This window comes from Marmota monax, unplaced genomic scaffold (genome assembly GCF_021218885.2).
Source record: "Marmota monax isolate L192 unplaced genomic scaffold, Marmota_monax_Labrador192_F-V1.1 WCK01_AAM20220418_F8-fsc00185, whole genome shotgun sequence".
Lineage (NCBI taxonomy): Eukaryota > Metazoa > Chordata > Mammalia > Rodentia > Sciuridae > Marmota > Marmota monax.
Genome location: NW_026693278.1, coordinates 633,951 through 644,858, shown reverse-complemented (window position 1 = coordinate 644,858; position 10,908 = coordinate 633,951). Strand labels below are relative to the sequence as shown.

Genomic DNA, 10,908 nt, shown 5'->3' with positions numbered 1-10,908 from the left:
CTCAGTCTCCCAAGCCCCTGGGATCGGGTGTGCGCCACCACCCCCAGCCCACATAGGGTTTTTATGAGGATTAAATATAAAGTATTTGGAACAATGCCTGCTGTCTAGTAATGGCTCATAAATATAATCGCTTTTTAAATATTTATTTTTTAGTTGTAGTTGGACCCAGTACCTTTATCTATTTATTTCTATGTGGTGCTGAGGATCAAACCCAGAACTTCGCACGTGGTAGGCGAACACTCTACCACTGAGCCACAACCCCAGCCCCTATAATCCCATTTTTATGGACGAGGAAATAGAGACTCAGGAGAGGCCAGTAATTTGCACAAGGTTGTACAGATAGGCACCAACTCCAACCCAAGTCCATCTGACTCCACAACCCTTCCTTTTCAAAATCTGAAACTCTTGCCTTAAATTATCTTTTTAATTTTTATTATTTAATTTGTATTCATTTATTTTATTGTTTTTTATTTACTTATTTATTTATTTTTTGGTGGGGGGGGGGGTGGTGGTACTGGGGATTGAGCCCAGGTGCGCTTAACCCCGGAGCTATATCCCCACCCTTCTTATTTTGAGACAAGTTCTCTCCAAGCTTGTGGGGCACATTTCCTCCATTTGACAGATAACAAAATCCAGGCCCAGAGAAGCTAAGCGTCTCACATGGGCTGCACCGCAAAACAGGCTAGCCAGAACTGGGGTCTCCTGGCTGCCAGGGTAGGGTTGCTTCCTCCGGACTTTGTCACCGATTTCCCGTGGGCAGCCGGGGAGCCCCGCGGGAGGGCCGGCACACCTTCCTCGGTCCAGCTGCAGGTGCGCTGACCCGGGCTGGGCAGCGGGCGCGGCCGTCACAGGGGACGGAGGGGAGGAGGAAAACGGGAAACGAAACCGAAACTCGCGGCGCTGGGCGGGAACCAGACAGGGACCGGGACGGCAGCGCCGGTGCCTCGGCGCATCCTCAGGACCCGGCGATCGGTCCGGGCGGGGAGGCGCGGCCAGCGACATGGACGTGTACGGCACCGCGGCCGCCGCGCTCGACAGGCTGGTGACCCGCCGCCTGCAGCCGCCGCCCGAGTTCGTGGGAGCTGCGCGGCGCGCGCTGGGCGCCCTGGACGCCGCCCTCAGGGAGCGCGGGGGCCGCCGAGGGGGCGCTGGGCCGGGGCTGCAGGTGCTGAAGACCGTCAAGGTGAGCGGCCTGGGGACACTGCGGGACCCTTCGGGGACTTGGCCTATGGATGGGGCGACTCCTGGTCCAGCCTCAGGGTGCTGCTAACACACGAGCCAGGTCGAGCCCCGAGGGCACGGGCTCCTCCCCGGCTGCTCTATTGTATTTTATTTTTAATTCCACCAGGGATGGAACCCAGGGGCCCCGACCCCTGAGCCAGGTCCCCAGCCCTATTTGGTATTTTATTTAGCGACAGGCTCTCACTGAGTGGCTTAGGGTCTCCCTTGTGCTGAGGCTGGCTTTGAATGCCCCATCCTCCTGCCTCAGCCTCCCCAGCTGCTGGGATGACAGGCGTCCATAGGTTTAATCTCAGCCCCACCTCTCCTGAGCTGAGTGTCCTTAGCAAGTGACTGCACCTCTCTGAGCCGCTTTTTCTAGTCTGTGAGCTGGGGTGGTAGGAGATAGCTCATAGAGTCATTATGAGGATTTTCGTAGGGGGCATCTGTAAACTTCAATTCCAGAGCCCAGCCCCCCAGGAAGGGCCTTGGAGAGTGGCCCTTTCCAGGGCTGGACAGAGCGGTAGGAGATGAGCCCGGGGCTTCTGGCTGGACCAGAAAGCAAAGAGAAGGGTCCCCAGCCTCCGGAGCCACGTCAGAATGACCCCTGAGGGGCTCCCCTGCTGGGTCACCCCCACCATCCAGACATTGCCAAAGTCCCGCTAGGGACACCACTGCCTGCTCCCGGGAATCGCCATCGGCATGCGCGAGAAGGAGTGTGGGTGAAATCACACCAAGAGGAAAGGTGGGTGCCAGAAATGGGGTGCAAGGCAAATTCAGGCTCCCCCTTGCTTTTGCCGAGGTTAGAGAATCTTCACAACAAAACTATGGTAAGTCAGTTGATGTATAAGGACAAAGCCGTGGGACCCCGATTCCTTGGATGGAAGTCACAGCCCGGCCACCTCGGCTGGCTTGGGAGGGGGAGGTGGGAGCAGGAAGCTCCAGGGCTTTCATCCCCCACCCCTGTAAGTCCTCCCGCGTAGGCGCTGGCCATAGGGGCCTGGCATGGAGGTTGGGATAAGTACGGGTCCCAGCTGGGGTGACAGTTGGCTCTAGCTGGCTCTTGCCACTTACTGGCTGGCAACTCTGTGCCCCCTCCCGGCCTCACCCTCCATCATCTGCTACCGATTGTCACCACATCCAGTTCCCTGCAAGACATCAGGGGTCAGATGCCAGGACAAAGCAGAGCAGAGGCTTGGGAGGTCGAGTCCCTCATCCTCGTCCTCATCGTCAGGCGGGAAGCTTTGCAGAAACGCTGATCAGAAAGGGCTCAGGCATTCCATGAGCTACACCACAGCTTTGCACCCATCCAGAGCAAAGAGCTCATCTCTTGCCCGCTAGTTACTGGGTGTTTAGTAGTTGTTGCTTTGAGTACCAGGGACTGAACCCCAAGGTGCTTAACCACAGAGCCACACCCCCAGCCCATCATATTTTTCATTTTGAGACAGGGCCTCCCTAAATTGCTGAGGCTGGCCTCCAACTTGTCATCCTCCCACCTCAGCCTCTAGAGTCTCTGGGGTTACAGGCATGCGCTCTCATGCCTGACTCTTCTCGTTGTTTTTAAAGTGAGTTGCCAACATTTGAAAATCGTGAACTGATGTGTTAAAATTGCTTCTTTTGGAAACTCAGAGCTGGCTGCCTTGGCCACATTCCCTCACGGCACCAAATGCCTGGAACTGATGGCCCCAGTCTCCACCCAGCCCGGTTGGCCTGAGAGCTGGTGGACGTGAGTGGTGGAGAGAGCCGGATTCTCCTGTTGCTGTTCCCTTCACAGGAAGGCTCCTTTGGCCGGGGCACAGCTCTCAGGGGTGGCTGCGACTCTGAACTTGTCATCTTCTTTGGCTGCTTCGAAAGCTATGAGGACCAGAGGGGCCGTCGTGCGGAGATCCTCAAGGAGATGCAGGGGCTGCTGGACGCCTGGTGTCGAGACCGCATCCTTGGCCTGCGCCTCCAGTTTCCTGAGCAGAACACGCCCGGGGTCCTGTGGTTCCAGCTGGTATCGGAAGACCTTGAAAACTGGATGGATGTCAAACTGGTGCCTGCCTTTGACGCCTTGGGTGAGGGGTCCCCGGCTCACTCCAGCGTTGGGGGAGGATTCCTGGGGGCGAGACAGGTCATCCAGTTCTGGCCCTGACACTAACTTGCTGGGCCACCTGGGCAAAGCTATACCTGTCTCTGAGCCTTGGCTCCTTGAATAAGCACGGCGGGTTCGGACCAGAGGGGGCCGAGAAGGGTCTGTGGTCCTGGGTGGAGAGGCTGGTCCCCCACCCAGGCACCTCAGGTTCCTTCAGCTGCTCCCCCAGCGCCTCCCACCCGAATTCTCCCTACTCCCTCCCAGTGCCCAGCAGAGCTGGGCCTGCGTCCTTAGTGCCCATCCTAACTCAGTGCTTTATGTCCCCAGGGACGCTGAGTCCTGGAATCAAACCCAAACCTGAGGTCTACGCAACCCTCCTCAACAGCGGCTGCCAGGGGGGTGAGCACGCGGCCTGCTTTGCTGAGCTGCGGAGGAACTTTGTGAACACTCGCCCAGTCAAACTCAAGAACCTGATCCTGCTTGTGAAGCACTGGTTCCGCCAGGTGAAGCTCTGCCAAGGTTCTGGCTCCAGATATTTGACTTCTCTGTGCTTTCATAACACTGGAAATATTTTCTTATTTTTAGTGACCTTTTATGGCCTCTTTCTGGAAAATGCCTGCTCATGTCCTTTGTCCGTTATCTTCTTTCGTAACTGTCTTCTTCTTGTTGAGTTGTTGAAGCTCTTTATATATTATGGATGCTAATTCTTATTTACTTGATATAGTGCAAATGTATTCTCCTCGTCTGTGGATTGTATTTTGCTTTGCTTAAAGGTCATTTGTCAGCAAAAGTATTCAAATTTTAATGTAATCAGGTGTAGTCATCTTTTCTTAAGTTATTTGTTCTTTTCCCATGTCTGAAGTCTTTCCTTATCCTGACTTCCCGACATGACTCTCCCTCGTTGCCTTCCAAAAGGCTTGTTTTCCACATTCAGGGCTTTGTCTAGTCTGGAATATTCTATATACGGCATGAGGTAATGTGGAGTTCGTAAGCTTCCTAGCCCAGCCTCAGGAATACCCATCTGCCCTATTCATGCTTTATTGACAAACTCTGGTGCATTGTAGATGAGGGACAAGTTTCCCCAAAATCTTGAGCCACATAGCTTGGTCCCCACACTGGACCACCCGTCATAGGGAGGTCTGGGGAGTTCTGGGTGGGAGGAGGTCCTGATTCCGGTTCTGGCTCTGATACTGATATGCTGTGTGACCCTGGGCAAGTTCCTAACCTCCTCTGGACTTCTTCCTCTGCTTGTATATAAAAGGTGCATTGGTCTTTCTCAGGTTCTTCCCACATAGATAGGATTCTTTGGGGACAGGAAATGCTCGAAGCCTGGAGCTTGTTAAAAGGGCAGACTAGCCAGGCCACCCGGGTGCTAGGAGAATGCCAGCAGGATCTGGTTCTGGGCACACGTGTGTTCGCACCCCAGAGACAGGGTGGGCAGAGAGAGCAGGACTGCTGGGGCCACCAGCCAGGCAGGTCACCAAGGAAGTCAGAGCACCCCCTCTCGAGTGGCCCTGCCAGCCCAGAAGCTTCGACTCTGACCACGGCATAGAGCTGGTCACTCCTGGAAATGTGAACCCCCAGATACGTGGCCCAGAAACAGGAGTCATGTGTCTGCACCGGGGACGAGGGCTGGGTGGACAGCTGCCCGGCCCCACTTGGGCCTGGTGCCCTGCTCCGTGGGTGCCAACGGCCTCCTCCTCTCCAGTCGGCCATCTGGCCAGCACCCCGGATCTGTGTGGGGGGGTAGACAGTCCCAGGTCCTGCTGGCTCCGCCCTGGTGACCCCTTGCCCCCAGGGAGACAGGCCAGCTGCTGGGGGAGCGGGGGTGGGACTTGGCCCAGCTCCCACCCCAGGCTCAGCCTTCGGGGACCCCAGCCCCGGGGCACAGCCACCAGGGGCCTACGGATGGGCCCTCCCTCCCTTCCTCCTGCCGAGCCCCTCCCTCCACCCTGCTCACAGGCGTTCCAGGAGGAGGCGCAGAGCAGGCCGCTGCCCCCGGTCTACGCCCTGGAGCTGCTGACCATCTTCGCCTGGGAGCGGGGCTGTGGGAAGGACGCCTTCAGCCTGGCCCAAGGGTTCCGGTCTGTCCTGGGCCTGATCCAACAGTACCAGGGCCTGCGTGTTTTCTGGACCGTCAACTACAGCCTGGAGGACCCTACAGTCGGGGATTTCTTGCGGAGGCAGCTGGAGAGACCCAGGTACGTCCTAACACCCGCCACGTGCTCTCCTGTCCCTGGGCCTCGCAGAGCTGACGGACAGTGCTGGAGCAGGGGTGCTGCCCAGCTGCACCTTAGGATCCCCAGGTGATCCTTTTTCACTTGTAAAAAAATCTCACAATGCCTGGGCCACATACTGTGTGTGTGAAGGTTTCGCTGACAGATAACATGCCCATTTAGAGGACCGACTATAAAGGGCTATGAAACCACCACCCAGAGTCACCGAATACTCCCAGCACCCCAGTGAGTCCTTCCTGGTCAGCGACACACAAGATACACCCCATTCTGATTTTCATCAGTCCAGTTTTGCCTGGTTTAAAATCTGATTTGAATAGAGTCGTGCACTTTGTCCATTTGTGCCTGGTTTCTATTTTCTCAACATTAAGTCATTGAGTTCCATTCATTTAATTGAGTTCATTCTTTCTCATTGCTGCTTAGTATTCCATAGTAGGGACTTAGGACAATATGATTTCCAGTCTACTGAAGATAGCTAATTGGATTGCTCCCACTTGGCAGCTATCACAAATATGGCTGTTATACACATGTGTCGTGCATGTATCTTGATGCGTATGCATCAAATGGATGTAGACCTAGGAATGGAATTGCTAAAGCACAGGGTGTAATTCAGAGTTCCCAGCAATGGTCCTTGTATCTTGGGATCCTAATACGCAGCCAGGGTTCAGAACCCTGGCTCCAAATTCATCTCTACAACAGTTCCACCAAAGTGAGCCTTGTTATCTTCATTTTCAAATGAGAAGACTGAGGCTCAGAGAAGGAAAGTCATCTGCCCCAGGTCACACAGCTGGAAAATAACTAACCTGGGATTGTAACCAGCTCTGCCTGACTCCAGAGCCCTGGTGACCTTCTTGCTAACTGAACCTTGTCTCTCTGGAACTGCAGGCCTGTGATACTGGACCCTGCTGACCCCACATGGGACGTGGGCAGTGGCACAGCCTGGCACTGGGATGTGCTGGCCCAGGAGGCCCGGACGTGCTGTCACCACCCGTGCTTTCTGGAGGCAGCTGGGAGCCCGGTGCAGCCCTGGGAGGGGCTGGTGAGTTTCCCGGGGCCCTTGGGTCTTGCACCCATTTTATGCGTTCTGGTATATTTCTGAGCATCCGCGAAGCGCCAGGGCCGCATGTCACAGTTGAGTTGGAAGGTGGGAGCAGCAGGCATGGTGGCCTCTAGTCACCGGCTGAGGCCGCAGAGGAAGGAGGCCCTAGCACAGGGCCTCTCCCAGCCTTTCCACCCACCATGGGGGAGCCTTCTGCAGTGCCCCCCCGAGAGGGCGCCTTTTTCTAGTCTGTCCACAGGCACCGAGTCCCTCACTTCCCCTCGCGGAGCCTCAGTCACTCATCTGAGCAAAGGGGCCACCGATGGCGGCAGGGGGTGGCATGGAGACCCTGTGCGGTGACGCGCTCCTCCAACCACCTTCCAGGGCCTCCCACGTGCTGAGTGCTCTGATTTGGGCCACTGTGTCCTGCGAGACTCTGACCAGGAGACCCCTGAGGACAGCAGGAGCCTGGACGACACTGAGTGTCACTGGGCAGGGGACAGTCGGACTGTGAGTCCAGCCCCGGAGCCCGCCGCAGCCGCCAGCACCGCCCCATCAGCCCTGGGCGCAGCCTCGGCCTCCGCCCTGGCCCAGGTCCCCGCCAGGGAGCTGGACCGCTTCATCCAGGACCATCTGCAGCCCAACCCACGGCTCCAGGAGCAGGCGAAGAGGGCCATCGAGGTCCTCCAGCGCTGCCTCCACAAGAACTGCACCTACAGGCCCTCGAGGGTCATCAAGGTGAGCGGGGCAGGTGGGGATCCCATGGGGCCCTCCAGGGACGCGGGAGAGGGGAGAGGTCGCGCAGGGGATCGATGCCCTGGAGCGTGGCCGGAGGTAGACCAGAAGGCCCAGGGAGACCTTCACCCAGCCCAGCCCCAGCCTTGCCTGCTGTGCCCAGGACCCCACCAACCCCATCGGGCAACATCCGTTAACCCAAAGCCACTTTATGATAATGCACCCATATTCCTGAGGTTGAACACGGAACTCAAAGTGACAAACAGAAAGTGTGTGGGGTGCACTCTCGGCCACCCCAATCCAGCCATCTCAAGCCGGGGTCTCGCTGTACAGTCCAGTGCCAGGATTTGTTTTGAATATTAAAAAAATAATAATAAAAATAAAACCACTCACACAACAGTCATCACCTTCCTCCTGAGCTCGGGCCCCCTGACTTCTGAGGCTGTGTGGCCTCCAGGGCTGTAGGATGTGGCCCTGGGCTGCCCCCCCCTCTGGTTGCTACCTGCCCCGGCGCTCTGTGGGGGGGCCTCTCTCCCTCCTTGAAGCCCTGGGTGGAGCAGGCTACCTCCCAGGGCCATCTTGGCTGGACGCCCAGCCCCTCCCGCCTATTGGCCTCCAGGAACACTTAGCATTTTCTCAGGAACCACTGTGTCCCCGTCCCCCTCCCCAAGCTAGAAGGCAAGTTCCTGAGTGGAAATCTTTCACTTACGCGCTCCCACCTGCTCCGGTGCGTGGAAGTGGGTAAATGCTGTTGCATGATGGACCGACGGATGGACGGAAGGGCTGATGTTGACTGATGGAAACAGACCACAGAGCACATTTGAGGCCCATCTGGTCTGGAGCCTACCCTTGTACCTGCTGCTCCAGATGTGTGGTGGGCCCTGCTGCTGCTGGCCTTGAAGTTCTGGTCACTGCGGCTCGGCCCGGCCCTGCCTCACATGGCCGTGAACTCTGCCTCAGCTCTAGATAAAGAGGCAGGCGCAAGCCCACACAGCTTGGCTCTCTGCTGGGCCCCCAAGAGTCAGAAGTCAAGGGCTCATGGGGTCTGGCCCTGTTGAGGTGCCCCAAGACCCACCATCAGCGAGAGAGCCATTTCTGGGCTGCGGTTGGTAGGCTCCTGGTCCCAGCTGTTCCTCCCTCCGCAGGGTGGCTCCTTCGGCAGGGGCACGAACCTCCGGGGTGGCTGCGATGCTGAGCTCATCCTCTTCCTCAACTGCTTCACGAACTTCGAGGACCAGGAGCGCCACCGAGGGGAGATCATCAAGGAGATTCGGACACAGCTGGCATCAGGGTGGCAGGACCCAGTCCCTGGGCTGCGCCTTACGTTTCCTGAGCAGAACACACCTGGCGCTCTGCAGGTCCAGCTGGTGTCTGCCGCCCCAGAGACTTGGGTGAATGTCAGCCTGCTGCCTGCCTTTGATGCCGTGGGTGAGGACACCTGAGCCTGGGGAAGTGACAGAGAAACCCTGGGGACCAGGGAGCACATATAGGCGCCACCTGCCATCCTCCTCGTTCTTCTAAGTCTCCCACTGAATCAGGCACTGAAAACTACTTTGAGGTAGTTTTGAAATCTGAGGCAGATCTCAGCCGATGTAGAGCTTTACCCAGATCTTAGTGAGGAAAGGTTTCAGGCTAAAGGAAACTAGAGATACCACCCACCCACAGTTACCAACAGTAACAGTTCCCCAGATCGCTGGGGATTGTAAAGGAAATTTCATGGTATCATTTCCTCCTTCGCTTTAGAGAATTTACTTTAGGATTCGTTTTCTGACTTTTGGAAGTGAATCTTAGTCATTGTCAGTCCTAAAGAAATGCAGTTATGGAGGCTGAGGAGGCTGAGGCAGGAGGCTCTGGACACAGGCACCACTGATTCCAGGCAGAATGTGGAGCAGTCCATTCGGGCCTGTATATTTTGTACTCTGCATCCTGACATTATCTTTTGCTCTTTGATCTATGACTATTTGGATGTGGGTTTCCAAATGAAGGTCTGGAGTTTGGTTCCTTTGTTTCTTTAAACACTTACTATTTTTTTTTTAACTTTACTCCAACAGTATACTTCACATGATAACACTTCTTGGTAATTTGCTGGAACTTTCCAGGTTTAGACTTGAGTTAAAAAAAACCTTTCTGTTTCCGCTTCCTGCTTGAAGGGTCTGATGGGTGTTTTCCCTCAGGGTCTACTGTCCTATAACATCTCTTCCTTTCTGAAGAGAAGTCTGTTGTCCCTTTAATGGTCATTTCTTTGTATGTAATCTATTTTTATTTATATGTGTGGCTTTTTGCTTGGTCTCTCCCTCCACTTTTGGGAGACTTTGAGACTTTCTTGGTCCACAGTGTTCTTCAGTGTCTCCGTGATCCGTCTGTGCACGGACTGCTCCATATTCTGTCTGGAATCAGTGGTGCCTCCTGTGTCCAGGAATTTAACCCTTCCTTTAGTTTTGGGGAAATGTCTCCCAGGGTCCTTTGCAATATTGCCTCTGCCGGTGTTCCCTGTTATCTGCTTTCTCTTGATGACGTCCCCGACTCTTTATCTCTAACGCCCCCCTCACGCTGCCTGCTTCTCATTGCTCAGATCTGTTTTCCGTTTTACTCTTTTCAAATGCATCTAATCATCTACCTATTCTTGATTTTTTTTAAAATAAGAACTTTTTCCTTTCTAGAAGTTTCTATTTGGCTCTTTCTCAAATCAACCTGCTGCCTGCCCTTGGACTTCATTTCTTCCATTGGGGTCTCAGTGACTCTTATCTTTTTGGATCACCTTAAACATGCTCCGTCTCTTGGATTGTCCTGTGATCACAAATTCTCCCATCAGTTGTGTCTCCATACCCTCCCTCTTCCCCACCCCACCCCTGGCTGGATCATTTCCTTGTGTGGTTTGTAATTTTTTATTGTGAGGAACTTTATTATATGGAACTTTTACTTTCTTTCCTTTTCCTCTGGAAGTTCCTTCTGCTGTGGGCTGAAGAACTATCCCTCAAGGGACTAAGTTCTCATTTTGTCTCCAGCTGGGCTCCAAGGGCCTCACTCATTCCCAGGCCAGCTTAGGTGATGACTCCACAGCCTGGGACTTCCCCACCAGGCCATAAATTTGGATTTCACAACTGCATCCAGCATTGGATTGGGATCTCAGTTTCTCTTAGGGGACTTTCTTCCCCTGTCCCCAGGGGCCTCTCTCTATTGGTGGGTGATTCTTCTGAGACACCTTTCAGGGAGAAAGGTCAGGCTTTCTTTCATTCCAGAATGAAGGAGAGCCTGGGCCTCAATTCCAGTTTCCTCTCCCTTCCTTGATTTTTTTTCCCCTCTCCTGGGAGATGACAACATGAATAATAGCAGTAATTAATGCTTATTGAACACACGGTGTTTTTAAAGCAGTTTGGAGCAATTTACATGTGGATTTCACTTGCTTCTTATAATAGCCTTATAAGGTGGATGCTGCTTATGATCCCCCTCTTACAGATGAGCCCCAAAGACACAAATCACACAGCTTGGATTTGAACGCAGGCCTATTGATCTTGGAAGCTCATTACCTTAACTTCTATGTGCCACTTCCACAGTATGAGTAAAAATTATTGGACTACCCAGTTCAGGGTTGATACTAAAAAAAGGGT

At 54.5% G+C, this 10,908-nt stretch overlaps 1 protein-coding gene across 1 annotated transcript in view; it reads left to right on the top strand.

Annotated features, from left to right (window-relative positions):
* Positions 1 to 913: 913 nt before the first annotated feature.
* Oas3 (2'-5'-oligoadenylate synthetase 3) overlaps positions 914 to 10,908 on the top strand; it is a 33,879-nt gene continuing 23,884 nt past the window's right edge. The window contains exons 1-7 of the mRNA XM_046456483.2: positions 914 to 1,183; positions 2,993 to 3,275; positions 3,620 to 3,795; positions 5,255 to 5,493; positions 6,412 to 6,565; positions 6,950 to 7,303; positions 8,446 to 8,728. Of these exons, the coding sequence (XP_046312439.1) occupies positions 1,001 to 1,183; positions 2,993 to 3,275; positions 3,620 to 3,795; positions 5,255 to 5,493; positions 6,412 to 6,565; positions 6,950 to 7,303; positions 8,446 to 8,728 (1,672 nt within the window). The 5' untranslated portion in view covers positions 914 to 1,000. The remainder of the gene's footprint in view (positions 1,184 to 2,992; positions 3,276 to 3,619; positions 3,796 to 5,254; positions 5,494 to 6,411; positions 6,566 to 6,949; positions 7,304 to 8,445; positions 8,729 to 10,908) is intronic.